Below are 16,184 nucleotides of genomic sequence, written 5' to 3'. Positions count from 1 at the left end.
TGTCACAGAGCACAGGTCACCGGGGTCACATGAAGAGGGGAGACAAAAGAGGGGGGACAAAAGGGGGGTTGGTGAACGCTGCAGTTTTGGTGTGCTAGAGACATGGAGAGGAGAGGAATCACGGGTTTGGATCCGTCTTATTCCGCTGTGCATTCAGACTGGAGCAGAATTATAAAAAATATACAATAAGTGCTGAGGGCCACGGAGTTTGGTGCAACTGCTGCCAAGCATGCACAAACAGAGGGCAACTATTCTGAAAAGAAAACTAAACAGGGATATAGTGATCTTCAAAGGCCTCAACATGATTAGTAACAAAGAGTTTATTGCACTTCCAAAATTCAAATACAAAAACACTCCATTTACATCAAATGTAAAACAAATAATGAACTGGTAAAGCGTGTTTTCCATGACCTTTCAGACCCGAATGTTCCACTCAAACCTAATAAATATGCAGAGAATCAGCAAAACATTACGTCCGACACAAAATGCCAAGAATTTAGAAATTTAAACTAGAAGCCCATCTCAAATTGATTTTCTTAAAAATTTTTTCATTAAAATCAAACACACTTGTGTATGACGTTCAGACATTACTCTAAAACTTTAACTGGCACTTGATCTGTGGAAATGAGTTATCAGAGGTTTACAAACAGAACTGGTTCAGCAAGAGTCTGTATCTACAGCAGAGAATGTCAAACAGTTGCACCATTAAAAGGTTAACGGGTCACAAGTCAAACCAGAGGCATCATGGATTTAAAATATGCAGACAAAGGCATATGTAATGTGCTTTAACGATTAAGAAATTTATTATTTGTGCATATAGTAGCAAGTTATGTGCGTGAACGAATGTAACAACAGATATTTATCATGCAGGATAAGGTGTATTCTTGATACAATGCCCAAAGGTAAATACAGGAAATATAGGATACGTGTAAAGCAAGGAAACGGGTCTCAGAGCAGGTTTTTTTTCCCAAAACCTCGAAGACTGACTCAATCACAGGGTCAAAAAGATGACTGATCATTAACCAGCACCCGCCGATAAACCTGGAACTGGCTTTTTACACGGGCTCCATGAGGAGTTCATCCAAGTCTGATCCTTCCAGCTGTCGGAACGCAGCATGAGAACCAATCACAAACAGCGTTGCTCCTGAGAAAAACAAAAAGAAAAACGGGAATTAACAGACAAAATAACAATAAAAACGTTCACAAGTCTCTACAATTAAATTTGGGTCCTTTTAATCCTTATGCAGACAGAATCAGCAGGAAAAGTTAGTAAATGAGCCTCAAGAAGTGTTTAAATAAAGAAGACTCTTACAAACCCAGAACAGTAACTCATGTCAGGACAAAGCTTACCAAGAATCCAAAACACTGCAGCTCCGGCTCCAGCCAACCAGAACACAGGCAGAGAGACGAGTCCAGCCAGACTCATCTGATGAGGAACAGTTAGCTCTTTGCCTGGGAAACAAGAATATTACAAATATTAGACAACCTAAATCACAGTGTTTGTTTAAAATACATTTGTGCTAATACAGAATGACTTAAGTTCACAGGTAAATGAGTAGCATCTAGTTTGTATTTTACCATCTCTGACTCAATTCTGACAGATTTTATGGTTGAATTTATCAAACCCTATAAAGGCGCCACACAGGAAAAAAAGCTACAATACATACACAAGGTCTCCTAATTTACTAAGTGCTCACTTCATCAGGTGCATTTTTGAAGGCATGTGCATTTGTGAAACCATGACTCACCAAGAACAACCAGTTTGGACTCCAGAGACTTGAGGTGGATTATGTAGAAGGCACCAGCAAACACAGCTAAGGCGATCAGCAGCATGGGTGAGCTGATACTGAAGAGCAGAAAGATCAACAGGATAATCAGACTGGTGTTATTTAAAACACTGTTTTCTTTTTGTGATTTAGTGGCCAAAAGATATATGAAGAACTACTTGTCTATTCTCTATTCACACATGAAAACAAATAGAAACAGTTGATGTGAATAAAATCCTGAGAGCAGAAGATAAAAACCTTTCTAAACCAAACTGAGTGTAGGTCTTACATGCAGTACAGGATGAGACCCAGAAATATGAAGGTATAGTTGCTGTTGTAAACTTCCACATTTTTCACCACCCTCTGACACAACTCTCCAAAGTTTCGAGGCTTTGAAAACTTGCGTTGGTCTACAAAACTGGACCACGGTCGAATGGACAGCCTGCGCCTGTCGAACCACTCTTTGGCCACGCTGGCTGAGATGCCTTTAGGAAGCCAGAGCCTTAAAAAAAATAAAAGATAATAAACCATAAACATGGGGAAAGGTGTTTAGAGATGCTGACAGATTACATTTGAATTACAAAGAATAAGAAGCCATCTGGGTATTTAGCATCATAGACATTGTGTGATGATTTAGTTGCACGTGAGATGAAAAGTTAAAGCTTAGCGGCTCATACCTTGACAGCACTCCGGTGCCTCCTGTGCCGGTTGGATGAGCATCCTCGGCATTGAACAGATCTCCAGCCTTGCTGTCCATGTCCACCAGAACGTTCTCCCCCTTTGGCATGCCGGAAAGCATTGAAAGACTTTCTGATGAAACAAAAACAAACATATAATTACTAACAATTTCCTTTGACTTACTCATTTTTTATGTATACAATATGGCCATGTAGGCATGCAGCAACTAACCTTGAAGGAAATAAATGATTAATTTTCTGATTATTATTTGGTATCAAATGTTTCTAAATTATGAAACGAGGTCAGATTACAATGACTAAACTAAGATATTTTATCATACAAACATTTTTAAACAGTATGCATTCTAAATATTCAGTTTTCTTTTTCAATCAAATAATTTTTAAATGGGGGAAATAATAGCAATAATAATATTGTGCAAAGGTCCTAAGCCACTCTTGATTTCTTTATCTTTTTGCCTCCAGGGAAACAGATTGTCTTGTCGTTTTAAGTTTTAAAGTTTTTTGGCAGCTTTTTCTCTCATTTTCAACCACATCAGATTCCAGCTATTTTAGACAAATGTCTTCTGTTTTTGTTGACCTGCTTATCTCTGACCTATACCTAACTCAGGCAGAAAAAGGTTCCTAAACTAGAAGGATGAACCAGTGTTGGGTTGGCACTTAATAAACAACTCAGCAGAGAAGAGTTTTCAGTAGGATCTTTAAATAACATGTTTAAAAGAAAAAAAAAAGTTTGTCAAAGTTGTCAGCTGAAGACTCAGCATACAGTAGATACAGCTCTCAGGTCCTGTGTGCTGGACTTTTAGTTTTCTTGGTTCTTTATGACATGACTTTAGGATACAGATACTTTATCTGGAGTGGATAGTTTGTCTTTTAAGCCTTTTATTTGTCCTCTACTTGTTCACTTTCTTCCTTTTTCAAAACAAACTGCATAACTTGCTGTCATAGTTGTCAAAGACCTACTGATCAAAATCACTTTAAAAGATAAAACAAAAATTGAAATTTGTTTTAGAAAAATGGTTTAGAATAATAGTACGAGGTAAATGTGATTTTTATCTGTTAAAAAGAAGAAGAAGAAGAAGAAGAAGAAGGCTACAACAAGAAAAAATTGGAAAACTCAGACAAAAAGTTGCCAGTTATCACTGTTTGCGTTCAACGTGGTTTGTCCTTCAAACATGGTTAACAGAGAGGGTGCAGCAACCTGTGGAAAATTTTAGTCACCAAACCAGGGGCATGGTCACTCTGCCACATCACTGAACAAACAGGACATAAAACAAACCCGTGCTACTAAACAAAAGCGTTTAAATGTATACAACCATTCCGAGAGATACAAAATATATATATGTGGATAAAGAAACAACTTTCCAAGACATTACACAGAGAAACGATTAGCTTCTAAGCTAATGTTTACGTTTATTATGAACCAGGCGGATAAACTAATTTTAATGTCGTGGTTCTTTAAAGTAAAATTTTAGTTGATTTGAAATAACAACGTCCCTGCCCTTATTGTCAAACCTAGCTATATTTATATTTGACTAAATTTCGGTACTTACACAGCTGAAGCTTTTCAACACAGACTTCCTTTGTTGCTGTTTGTAGATTACGGAAGTGATGTGGCTGGAAAGGAAAAAAAACCTTTACGTCACTGTTCCGAGACGTCGCCCCCTACTGGTCACAAAGTATACCATATATAGTTGCAATAGCTGTATTAAATTTCACTTTAAATTATTTGTGTAGTGTGCGCCTGAGAGTGTTTTTACAATATCTATTATTTAGAGGGTAAATACTTTCACATCTCGGCTGTTGTGGATGGTAAAAGCGGGACGAGCGCAGAATAAAACTGACCGCAGATCAAAGATGGGAAAACGTGACCTGACGTCATGCCAAAAGCACCGGAGGCCGTGATTGGTCAGTTTCCGAGCGTTGCGTCGCTGCTGTCACGAGGCACGCGGCGCTGTGCAAGTTGCTAGGCGCTACGGAGAAAGAGAAGGATACAACAACAGGAAGGTGAGCTGCGATTATTCGCGTTCATTTGAGCGAATTTTGCGTCCGAAATGATTTAAATACTTTAACGCCCGTACCATTTTAATGCACGGTTCACGTATTTACTCATTACGGCTCACGTAAGGGCAAGTTAAAGAAGGTAATGCTATGCTAGTTGATATTCGCTATGACAACAACAACGAAAACATTAACCGAAGTGGGCGTTGTTGTTGTTAGCGGAATACCGCTGCACATGTGTAAATAACACTAAATGTCTCCGTTTGTTAGGTTGAGCTTGAGTATTCGGCTCAGCAGCTGTCTCGGTCGGATATTTAATGACCGTGTTTTTTCTGTTTGTTTTTTTTTTCTCCTAGAAAACGTGACAGGTTACATAAATTTGCAAAGGGCGGATATTGGCTCCACCGCTTGGCTGCTGCTGGACGCCGGAGGAGCGACTCGTATCTTTAGCCTCCAGCTGGTGGTTTGGTGCATATTTTACACGACGACAACACTCCCAGCCGAGCCTTCGTGTTGTGTGTGTCCAAACGGCGTCGAGCTGAAGACGGAAAACAAAGGTAGGATTTAGCGAAGGAACTGCTCCAAATACTAAATTAATATAAAGCACAGGCGGCTCTCTGACAGCCTAATTCCAGTTTAACAAACTAAGCTATAATACATTTGATGTTAACATAGTGATGCTGAAAAAGTAAGAGATAAAATGTAATTATGCAACGTTTTGCATTGAGTTGATTCGACTAATTGAAACCTATCAAGTGGGCCTCAGTGGTTGGCGAGCTTTGAGTCATGAAACGTTAAGTTTTAAGATAATGTTCATAAATAAAATAAGTGCTAGCAGCATGTTTTAGCACAATTGTTGCAAGTGATAAAAAAGAGCCCCAAACAGGTGTTACAAGTTAATTCAAAAGTATCGTAAATGTCATTGAAGCTGTTTGTTTTGTCATCATGTTTATTTAGTCTCATAGCAGTTTGTGTATTTTATATATAATCCACAAGGCTCTGCTGTTGTTTATTAGCTGGGTGCTGAAAAGTTCATACTGTCTCTTCTTGTCATTGTGCTGTAATGATTTAAGTGTTTAAAGTAATGTTTGTGCATCTTTTTATCTAATCTCTTACAGTTTCAGCACAGGAGGAACGTGATAAATCCCAGACAATGGCTGCAGTGCATTCCCCAGAGTACCTGCTCAGGGACTCGCTCTACTGGGATGAAACGGAATGCCTGAACTACTATGGGATGTTGTCTCTGCATGAGATCTTTGAAATAGTTGGATCTCAGCTAACTGAGACAGACATTGAAGTTCTGTCTTTCCTTTTGAATGAAACCTACCCTGCACCGCATCCTCTTGACCCAGCAGGCTGGACGGTTGAACCTGCCGAAGGCGACCCAGAGGACTCGGGCGTAGTACCGAGTCCACAACTGCTGAAAGTGTGGAGGCGGATGAAGCCAAGGGCATCCCAGCAGTCCTTGGTGGACTCCAAACCTAAGACTGGTCTTGAGCTGCTGTTAGAGCTTGAAAGGAGAGGATACCTCAGCGATGGTAACCTGGAGCCACTGCTTCAGCTACTGAGAGTTCTTACCCGCCATGACCTGCTGCCCTTAGTGTCCCGCAAAAGACGGAGGACTGGTGAGAACTTGAACCCGAGATCTTTGCGAAGACTGTTGCTGCTCTGTAACACCATGTCACTTATTTTTGTAATTTTGCTGGCATAAAAATAAAACTATGTATTTATGTTTTTCCAGTGTCACCAGAAAGAGTTGGGCATAGGTATGAAGTAGATAACACAGAGTTGGTGTTTGGACTGCAGCATACTTGCACACCAACAGATATGCCACTTCCATCTTTCACACAACACTTAACTGGTAAGTGCACTGTTCAGTAGCAAAACTGAACCAAACCACTTAAGACTAGTACTGATAGGCTAGAGACAAGATCATTCAGTTTGTTGCATCCTTCTGAAGTGCTTTAAAATGTGTGTATATGTACATGATTTGGTCTACACCATACTCCATGCTTGGGATCACCCTTTCATTGATAAATTAGGAAGAAAAGGTTAAACATGGAGCAACATGCTTAAAATACGTCAAGAAAAAGCATGCTAAAGGGAGAAATTTTGCTGTTGCTCATATCATTAAATTTAAACATTTCAATGTTTTCAGATATTTCCTCTCCTGTGGCTGGTGCATCCAGTAGGAGGCGAAGAAAGAGGAGGGGAAACGGTTGGAGCCGGAGGCCCAAGAAAACGAACAGACAGATCCAGCCACTGCCTCTTCCACCAGCACTTCATAAAGTGGCATGTGGTAAGTGGAGTGTCTGCCCTGTTTTTCAGTAGTGCCTTCATCCTTTTCTCCTCTTCGCCCCTTTTTATTTTTCCTTTTTTCCCCTTCTTTTGTTAACAAAACAAACAAATGTAGTCTTCCCCAATATTTCTGTTTTGATACTTAAAACTGATGTTCATTCATGAAGCTCAGCTTGTATTTGAATTTGCACATCAAGTCTGAGTAACATTTTTTTAGCCTCCATTTGTTGCTAAAAAAAACCCAAAGAAACCTTTTTTTATTTCAGATGTCTTTCTTTACATAAAACTCCATACAACAAAGCAACAAGTTACTGTATTTGTTTATCTTCAGTGGAGAAAGAAAATGATAAAAACACTTGAAAAAAGTACTGCACAGTAGCAGAAAACAATAAGCTGTCAGCAGCTATCAGACTATTTTTGTGCCATACCAAGATACAGTTTGAGCCAAACTGTTCACAACTATTAGTTCTGTCTCTGGACAGAAATAGTCTGACAAACATGGCTGCTTGCACTTTCCTTTTGGTTGAACAATCCTCAAAAAAAAATCATTTGTGTTTTCAGTGTTGCCCACTGTTAGGACATACAGTATCTTACTGTCTCAAACAAATGACATCAGAGAAATCTAGTCATCTGTTTCTTTACATTCCTGCCCAATCATCTAGCCATTTCTCTAACCCTTTGGACCATGTTCAGCTGCTGCTTCCAAGTGTTCAGCTTGGTCTCTGTTTCCTGTTCTTATGTCTGTACTTCTGATACAAGACTTGAGTCCAGTTGCTGCTCTATGCTGTTGTTGTTCTGCTTCAGTCTCAAGGTTGATAGAAAGTCATCACAAGGTGGCTCTGAAAACAGAGTTTACGTGTCCTCCTAACAACAGTCCTGACTCAACTAAAGTGTCTGCTATGTACTTCAATGTGAACAGGGATTATTTCTCTCTTTTTTTTTATATGGGATGGGTATCTAGAACTACCAATAAATTAGTATGAGTTTATTACTTTGGCAGCTCCAAACTACTGATAGATTATTCAATAAAGATATTTCATCAAGAGAAGACTTTAAAATAAAATTCTTAAATTTGTTCAAAATTAATACCAGGAGACAAATGCTTAAGTTTGCGTCTCATGTGGTACTAATCCAAACTCTGTCCTCTGCATCTGTACGCTCCAGTCAAGTTTGACAGGGTTAGCGTCAGGCTTATTTTACAAATTCTGATTAAAATGCAGCTAAACTGAGTATCTGGAGAAGCCAGTTGTGTAGGAGGTTTCAGCTTGTTAACAGCCCATTAACTTAAATGCAAATTAAGTTTTCTTTTAATTTTGAGTTTGTAAAAAGGTCATTTAGATTGGTCTCTCTCATGTTTTTGTAATTGACCAAACTTTGAAAGGCTTTTTAAAAGTACTCTGCAGAAAGTACCTTTTCGTTTTAATCTCTTCCTACCTGCTTTTAAGTAACCTCACAGACATAAAGTTACTGTCAAACATCTTGACTTGATAGATGTAATTTTGCTTCACTGTTAAATTGTTTCTTGTCTCCTAGTATCTTCTTTTTCCTAAAAAAAAAACAATGCATAAATAAACATGATTACCAAAAAGCGATATTAGTTTTATTATCTGTCAGTGATACCCATCCGTAGTTTTCATCAATGCTAAACATCTCTCAGTACTTAAAGACAATTCCACTAACATTAGTTCTTTTTTTCCTTATGCAAAATTAGGTGAACCTTTTTTAATCCTTGCCTCTAAGTGAGAAATTCTTGTCACACCAAAAGCCTGACAATTTCTAGCTCAGTTAAAAGCAAAATCAAACGATGAGGACAGCCCTCGGTTGATGTTCAGGTTGAGTGATGTGCCTGTGACTATAAACCTGTTGCTCTCTTGACTCCACATTTGATTCCACCAGGTTGACTCCGAATGTGACTCAGATCAAGTAACCTAAGACACAAAGGATCACGAAGACAGAGCTGGAGACTGGGGAACAAAACAAAAAAGTCTGTCACTCCACTCTGTCCGTTCGTACAGCAACTCAGTCACGTGTGCTCACAAGTCTGGGCCGATGCCTAAGGTAAAAAGAGGCTCTCCACCCTTGTTACAGTGGGGGTGGTGCTGCTGCTTTGCTCTGTGTACGATGCTTGTCTATCATAATGTAGCTGCTCCTTACCTGGTCCCCTTCATCAAACTAATCTGCTCTTAAAAAACATCAAACAAAAGAAATCATCCTGTGTTTTTAAGTGTTGTGGAAGAGAAAACATTTAAAATTCTTTGGTTCCTTCCTGTTCTGACAAAAGTGATGTCAGTGTGTCACAGAACTGACAGTTCTCAGCAGTGAGCCACAAAAACCTCCAACAAGCTACAGAGCTGGTGTTGAAGGCAAACATACCGAACAAGAATCTGAAGCTAAATCGGCTTTGTTTTATCTCACAAACATCAAATTGAAAATAAAAGGTAAAGAATGGTTTGAGTCAACTTATTTCTGTCTTGAAAATGTAAGATGAATTTCAGTTTTTCACAAACATGACCAACATACTTCTGTGAAGACAAAAAGAAAGTCTAAGAGTTTGAACAAAGGTCAATAATAAACACCAGTTAGCGTTTGGTGCTCCAAATCAGAATAACACACAATTATTAAATGCGACCATTAATGTTTAGACCCTGTTGCAGACTTGAATGATGTCAGGAAGATATGAAGTTGCAGCATCACTGTTTAACATGTCAGTGGCAGTAAGCTCACAGTTTACTCCAATCTATCCCTTCTGTAATGTTGCTCTGACAATATTACAGAAGTCTTTTAACAAATAATTCAAACTGGGTATGAGCATCACAAGCAGCAAGTTACATCTGATTGACCAGTTATTTTATTGGATAGTAGACGGGTTATGCATCACACTTTAAACAATTTAACATCAATTCATTACAGTAAAAATGTATGACACGACTATTGCACACATTGATAAAACAGTGATGGTAAATTGTTGATATTTTGTGCAGCCCTAGCCCCTGTTGGTATCACGGTGGCGCAAAGACCTTTCTGATGGTTGAGCCAGTGTGCCAATGAATTTATATCTTTAAACTTAAATGTACTAATTCATCACATAGTAAGATTGCTGCAGATTATGCAGATGAAGTTGGCTGTGCTTAAAGGAACAATATCTGCTCTAAGCTGGGTGAGATCACCAACTGAAGACAAAAGTCAAAACTGATACATGTCAACTGTCAGTCTGTGGTTAAAATGAGCTTAGACAGGAAGTTGTTGTCCTAATTACTGCACTAAAGGTAGACATATATTTAAAAAGAGAAATATGTTGGGCATGTTTGTAAAAAACAAACAAAAAAACCCACCAGTTCCATCCTCATCTTTTTCTCCTGAGTCTCGGTTGGGCGTGTTTGTCTGACAACCGGCCCCATTTCAGAGAATTTAAGATGGCTGCCGAGAGAAACTCCTGCGAGGGTTCTTCTCGAGCACTTCTGAGGAATCTAAGCGAGCAGTGCTCCGCTGAAGGAAGCTGATGCCGTATCTTATCTCTGTGGCCCGTGTGAGCCCCGGCGTGCGTTTGTAAAGACGGAGCAGAGATGGATAAGGCAGTTCAGTCCATCACTGACCCCCCTAGCATTTTAGCATTTCAACAGGCTTCCTTGTCATGACTCATCTCTAAGATTATTTCCAACAAAATGTCTGAATGAAGTTGTGACGACGACAACTCCAGTTGCAATTTTACATCAGCTCAGTAGCAGCTTTGTGCTTTTTGAAATGGGTGCTTTTGGAGGCCCTTACTTGGTTTAATGAACACTGTTGATAAATGTTATGCTTAAAGAATTAATATTTGGGATGTCAGAATAAGGGAATTGGCTAATGTGGAAGTAATCCCAAGCATCCCAGTCTTCTGTAGAGCTACAGTAAAAGTCCTTCTGGGCTGATTACGTCTTCAATGACACCTACTGGCTTTACTCGAACCTGATTACAACGAGAAGTGCCTGTTTGATGTTGAAAGAAACAACTCCGTCAACCAATATCCAATCCACTTGTGCTTGTCTCTTCTTTTTTTTTTTTCCTCTTTTTCTCCTTTCTCTGTATTCGCAGTTCTAAACAGACCAACCCGTGTGTCAGGAAAACGATATTCTCACACACAGGGAGGGAGGGAGAGAGAGAGAGAGAGAGAGAGCGAACGAACACTAAGCGTTCAAACTTCACAAAGTGGTAAAGAGTGATTTGTCTATGGGATACGAGAGAGTTCTGTCTGCCTGTCTCTCAAATTCTCCCGTAGCTTTTCACTCTCTTGGTCAGTTGTTCAGCAGAAAAATGGATCGATAAAGAGTTGAAGCTCTCCGTGCCAAGTGAGTCCTCATAAATGGGTACTTAAACTTTTTTTTTTTTTCCTCTGGTGGATGAGATGAGGAATCCAAACGGTCTTGGTGTTTTAAAGTGAGAGATGAAAACTGTGCCTTCTAATGTCCTGTCTAAGTGGATGTCTCTGTGTCTGATGAAGCGTGAAGTGCTCTGTAACCCTAACAAAATGACTGTCGCTCTGTTCCTGCGGTTTTAAATGGCCTCCTCTTCAGTGTCACTATCTTTACCTCGATTCTGCTCAGTGTGAAATGGAGGCTATCCATAAATGCAGTAATCACGTGAAGGGCAGGTGTTTTATTTTAGCCCCAGTAATCACAAGGTGAAATGATCAAAAAGGTCTTTCAAAAATGCTAAGATTAAATTCTGCACTCTGAAAACACCAAATATAATAAAAAAGTAGGTCATCAGCAGTAATTTGATCTTCTCTCAACGTAGTTATTGATAGTTTGCTCCTCCAAAATATAGAAACTATTGAGCCCATCTTCTGTCGCTGTCAACTTTTTATTATTAATTAACTTTTTATGTCATTGACTAAAACTGCTTTGAATCACATCTTCAGTCCTTATTATTAGAAATTATTAGCTCAAATAAAAAGCGTCCTGATATTTTTGTTGTTTGTAACTCAAACAGCAGATTTACCTTCAGGATTTGGTCTTAATTAGACACAAAACAGGCTTTCTAGGAAAGCATCCCTTTTGTTACCATCTCACCTGTTAAGATAAAAAAAAAATAATAGATCCCATTCTCTTAGAACAGTCTTTTTTAAAACCATTTTTTGCATCTTTTTCCCCCCTTTAGCTCTGTCTCAACAAATAACTCTCAACAGTTTCTAAATGTCGGTTTATTCTGGAGGAAACTGATGGTCTTCATAAAAGAGCTTTTACTGTGAGATGAAATTATCAGGGGTTCCCATTCTGCTGTTAATCTATGATCGCTGTGTTAGACTTTTAAATGGAAATCATGATTTATGATGTAACAAGGTTTTATTTTTTTTTACTCTGTATAAAAGATTCTGTCTGTTTTGTAAATGAAATTATCTAAAGCCCAGTATTGGTTATCAATACATTCTTATACAGAAGGGGTTTAGGAGTTTGCTACTCACAAATGTTTTTATAAAAAATGACCATGATTCTAATTCTTGTACCAAGATGCCTTTCTTACATCTTTTTTTATGTAATGAACTAAAATGTAAATGAATTATTTTCAGCAAGTGTGTTTTTAATAGGCTCCTCTAACCAGCTCTGCATATTTAAAGTTTTAACAAACCGTATTGATTAGTTGTCCCTTCTGATCCACCCTCCTGTTTTTATAATAATCTAATTACAGACTTGTGAGGCATTCATGTAAAAGCCTTTGTTTGATTAGCGCTCGTCTTCAAATGTTAAGAGATGCAGAATCGATGTCTTAATTCAACATTTGCATTTCTAATGTTGGCATTTTCCAAACTTTATCCCTCATGAGTCCGGTGCCATTCACTCCGGTCTCTATCAAAATATGGCTACAAAGAAGGCAGATGTGACTCTTATTTTTAAAAGGAAATGTTGCAGAACTGTTGAGAATGTTTTATAGAGTTTTCTTGTGATGAGCTTCTTTTTATGGAAGTGACACCATAGAGATTCTGTCACCAGTATGTTTATTACACCTTTTTTATCCAACAATGACTTTGGGGTATTAAAACTTGATTAATATTTTAATGAAAATATGAAAAGTCTCTGGACTTTTATAAGCTTTTTTCTTTAGAGTTAAGTCTAATGAGAATATCCAATAGACAGAGTGGTTAAGTTTCATGTTTGCCTTTGACTAAAACGGATAACTAAGTGTTCCTGCACCTCCTTCCACTGAGACATTATGTTTCTAAAAGAACTGTTGAAGTCTCCTGGAAGGGTTTGGTTGGGAGAGATGAGTTTTTGTTGCAGCAAATATCGTCAGCAGCTGTTTCGCCTTGGAGCTCTGGAATAATGACATGGGAGATGATCTCAGCGTTGCTCTTGCTCAGTACAGTATGTATCCTCTAATCTTTCTCACTGTGCTGTTGCATGACCATCAGTCCTGTTACTTCAAGAATCTATCTGTTCTCAGCTCTGACCAGTTTGATCAGAGTATATCTTGATGTTTTTAAAACTTCATGCTCAGAGAAAAAGCCTTTCCAGTATTTGGTTCAGCTGAGTGACTTTCGATGCTCTTATCATATTTTCTCAAGGTTCATTTCAAGTAAATCCATACATGAACGTCAGAGCTGTAATTTATGTGGACCGTAGAAGTTGTCATACTAAAAGTTCTCATACTAAAAGTTCTCATGCTCCAGCTTCTTCTGACTCAATCATTTTGTTAACAGCTGGCAATGAAACTCATATTCATAGAATTGCCCGAGCGAGAAAAGGAACCGCACTGCTGCATCAGATGAGTATTTTTTCTTAATTGCTCCGACTTATCAAATTAATTTTCACCAAAACAAACTGAGGGGCCATATTTGAAGCCAAAATGCATAGAGACGGGTTGGTCTAGTTCAAGTGCCCTGCTTAATTCAGTTTGCTCTGCATTGCTGCATCAGTATAGTTGTTTTGTTTTGTTTGTTTGTTTGTTTGTTTTCAGGAGCTGATTCAAAATCAAATAAAAAGTCCTGAACAGTTTCAGTGAATAATATAAAGTCTGTTAGAAGACGACCTATTAGGTTACTGTGACTGTGGGAACTGTGCCCCCTTTTTAAAAAAACAAAACAAAAAACTTCTCACTAGAAATCACTGATGTATTTAAGCTGAATTAGTTATATTTTATTTATTTTTCTAATATTTATTTTTTTCTCTCCTTTCTTTTGACTTCATGACCCCTCAAACCTTCTTCCTCTGCCATCTTTCTTTTCCCCCTCTCATTTTTTTTTTTTTTTTACTGCCCCCCTCACCCCCCACTTCCACCTCAACTCATCTTCCCAATGTTTCCTCCACTTTCCCACCGCTATCAGATGTTCGCCTCCGCGTTCGGGCGGAGTACCTGGAGCACGAGTCGGCTCTGCGTGACGGCGTCTCCTCAGACAAGCGGCAGCCGCTGGAGCGGCAGTTCGAGTTGTTCAGCCGAGCCAGCTCGCTGCTGCGCGCCCGAGACCTGGGCTCCATCGTCTGCGACATCAAGTTCACAGAGCTGGACAACCTGGAGGCCTTCTGGGGTGACTACCTGAGCGGAGCTCTCCTGGAGGCCCTAAAGGGGGTTTTTATCACCGACTCCCTGAGGATGGCTGCAGGCTCGGAGGGCGTCCGCCTTCTGATCAGTGTGGACCAGGATGACTATGAGGAGGGCTGGAGGCTGCTGAGAGCCAGCAGAATGATGTCCTGCGGTCATGGTGGGCGCATAGAGACTCGCTAGGCTTTATGACCCAAAAGACTCTTTGTTTTGTAATATACTAACGCTGAGGAAAACAGTAGCATGTGCTGTAACTGAAGGTTATGGGTTCAGGCTGAATTTACAAGCACTTTAAGGCCTGTTTTTGCAGTCCATGCAATACCCACTAGATGGCAGAAGTTACCATTGGCTGTTTGTGTTTAAGTTGGAATATTAACATTATTTATGAACGAAAGATGATTAATTATAGCTTGGTGTTTTGTTTTGTTTTTTGTTTATTTTTTCAGTTTTGATTTACGCACAGGTGCCTATTTGTAAGAGACCAGAATGAAACTGGATGGATCGAGATTTTCCTTCTTTGTCTCAGAACAGGAACAAGCAGGCTTGTGCCTCCTGATCAACTGGTAAGCCCCTCGTGATGCTATTGGTTTATAGATAGATTGAAGGCACAGATTAATTAAAAATACTACATCAACATGAAATTGACCTTAGTTACACCAGTCTCCTTATTAGACATGCGTTCATTCTCCTTTTTTGTGCAGAGACGGTGGATTTACAGATTTCACTATGGTGCCTCATTGTCTCAAGCGCGAGTACACCACTGAAACAAAGAGTTTCATTGTTAGTTCTTTTGATTTATACTAAATCTTATGTATATTGAAAATCGCCTTTTTAAAAACTGATTGATTTAAAAGTGAATGAAGTGAAGCAAAACATTTCTGATCTTGTAAAACAAATTTTAGAAATGAACATAGAAGGAAAAAAAAAAGCCGCTCTTTTTGTACCACAGTTTGACTTTTGTGTCCAACTTTCGAGAGCCCCCAAAAGTCAAATGCACAACTAGATAACGCTGGAACTCTGTCCTGCGCGCCACGATAACCCACCTTGTGTTTGCCGTGGTCAGTGGATACGGTAGATGACAGCAGTGATTAGGGATGGGTCTCAGCAGACCATGGAAGATTCATCATCACAAGCTTGTCAGGAGGATCCCTGATAATGCAATGGTGGCTTGTGTCTGGGCTTCCAACGAGACCTCAGCAAGTGCTTCTCTCAGCAAGTAAAGCACAGGACGGTGCGTCAGTCAATAGAAGTGATGTTGGAGAGATCAAAATCAAAAGTGCACATCCCAGCTCCACTCAGCCCTGCGATGTTGGCCCAGTAGAGTGGCTCACAGACAGCTGTCTACTCACCCTGCTGGAACTAATGCCTGGACTTCACTCATGGAGGACGATCAATAAGGCCTCACTCTTAAGTCCCTTCATACTGGCACGACTTAAGCAAGCAGACAGTGTCTGAAGTGAAAGCCTCTGCAGGGCAAAGCCCAGACCCCGGAGAACAATGGACACGTTTCTATGTTTACTTTGTGTGTTTTTTTTGTAAAAGTAATTATTGTATGTTTGTATTGTTCACTAATTCAGGGGAACATTTTTGTTAATGTATTTTTTTCTCATTTGGAAAGGTAATACTTTTTGTGTAAATCTTTATATAGTGGAAATTATTTCTGGTGCAAAATAAAATTTGAATGGTCACATCCTGGGTATGTGCCTGATTTACAAATACACATCCATGCAGGCCGCTAAAATTACAAACTGTTTGAATCTAAATTTAATTTATTTGAATCTTATTAAGTTTGGTTTTGTTACTGAATTGTCATATTTGGTTTATTTATGCTCCCACTTTATGACTTCAGTCCTCTTTATCTGCCACAAATCATATGAAGAGGTCCACTGAAGACAACCCTGCTTTAAACGTG

At 39.2% G+C, this 16,184-nt stretch overlaps 2 protein-coding genes and 1 long non-coding RNA gene across 4 annotated transcripts; 2 read left to right on the top strand and 1 right to left on the bottom strand.

Annotated features, from left to right (window-relative positions):
- Positions 1-300: 300 nt before the first annotated feature.
- Positions 301-4,145, bottom strand: rabac1 (Rab acceptor 1 (prenylated)). The gene is made up of 6 exons (XM_017415472.3): positions 4,015-4,145; positions 2,444-2,576; positions 2,056-2,268; positions 1,749-1,846; positions 1,351-1,452; positions 301-1,144 (listed from the first exon to the last, which is right to left on the bottom strand). Exons 2-6 carry the CDS (start codon positions 2,563-2,565, stop codon positions 1,056-1,058), a joined length of 624 nt encoding a protein of 207 aa, XP_017270961.1. The 5' UTR covers positions 2,566-2,576; positions 4,015-4,145; the 3' UTR covers positions 301-1,055.
- Positions 4,146-4,333: 188 nt separating this feature from the next.
- On the top strand, positions 4,334-15,962 carry dedd1 (death effector domain-containing 1). Of its 2 annotated transcripts, none has more exons than XM_037980531.1 (6): positions 4,334-4,468; positions 4,819-5,019; positions 5,581-6,087; positions 6,204-6,323; positions 6,621-6,761; positions 14,058-15,962. In XM_037980531.1, exons 3-6 carry the CDS (start codon positions 5,616-5,618, stop codon positions 14,453-14,455), a joined length of 1,131 nt encoding a protein of 376 aa, XP_037836459.1. In that variant the 5' UTR covers positions 4,334-4,468; positions 4,819-5,019; positions 5,581-5,615; the 3' UTR covers positions 14,456-15,962. The 2 variants fall into 2 exon arrangements, with proteins under 2 accessions (XP_037836459.1, XP_037836460.1); XM_037980532.1 differs by lacking the exon at positions 4,334-4,468 and adding an exon at positions 4,585-4,604.
- LOC119617835 lies at positions 6,768-13,793 on the top strand. Its single transcript, XR_005234249.1, has 2 exons — positions 6,768-8,818; positions 10,832-13,793. It is a non-coding gene; the product is annotated as an uncharacterized LOC119617835 (long non-coding RNA).
- Positions 15,963-16,184: the final 222 nt, after the last annotated feature.

The sequence above is a fragment of the Kryptolebias marmoratus genome, linkage group LG16, assembly GCF_001649575.2.
Source record: "Kryptolebias marmoratus isolate JLee-2015 linkage group LG16, ASM164957v2, whole genome shotgun sequence".
NCBI classification, from domain to species: domain Eukaryota; kingdom Metazoa; phylum Chordata; class Actinopteri; order Cyprinodontiformes; family Rivulidae; genus Kryptolebias; species Kryptolebias marmoratus.
This window is presented reverse-complemented; position numbering and strand designations above follow the sequence as displayed.

Coding starts and splice junctions, on each gene's coding strand:
- rabac1 (XM_017415472.3), bottom strand. CDS start 2,565: ATGCTTTCCGGCATGCCAAAGGGGGAGAACGTTCTGGTGGACATGGAC. Junction 2,269..2,443: donor GGCACCGGAGTGCTGTCAAG/GTATGAGCCGCT, acceptor ATTTTTTTTAAG/GCTCTGGCTTCCTAAAGGCA. Junction 1,847..2,055: donor GGTCTCATCCTGTACTGCAT/GTAAGACCTACA, acceptor TCTGCTCTTCAG/TATCAGCTCACCCATGCTGC.
- dedd1 (XM_037980531.1), top strand. CDS start 5,616: ATGGCTGCAGTGCATTCCCCAGAGTACCTGCTCAGGGACTCGCTCTAC. Junction 6,324..6,620: donor TTTCACACAACACTTAACTG/GTAAGTGCACTG, acceptor CAATGTTTTCAG/ATATTTCCTCTCCTGTGGCT. Junction 6,762..14,057: donor ACTTCATAAAGTGGCATGTG/GTAAGTGGAGTG, acceptor CACCGCTATCAG/ATGTTCGCCTCCGCGTTCGG.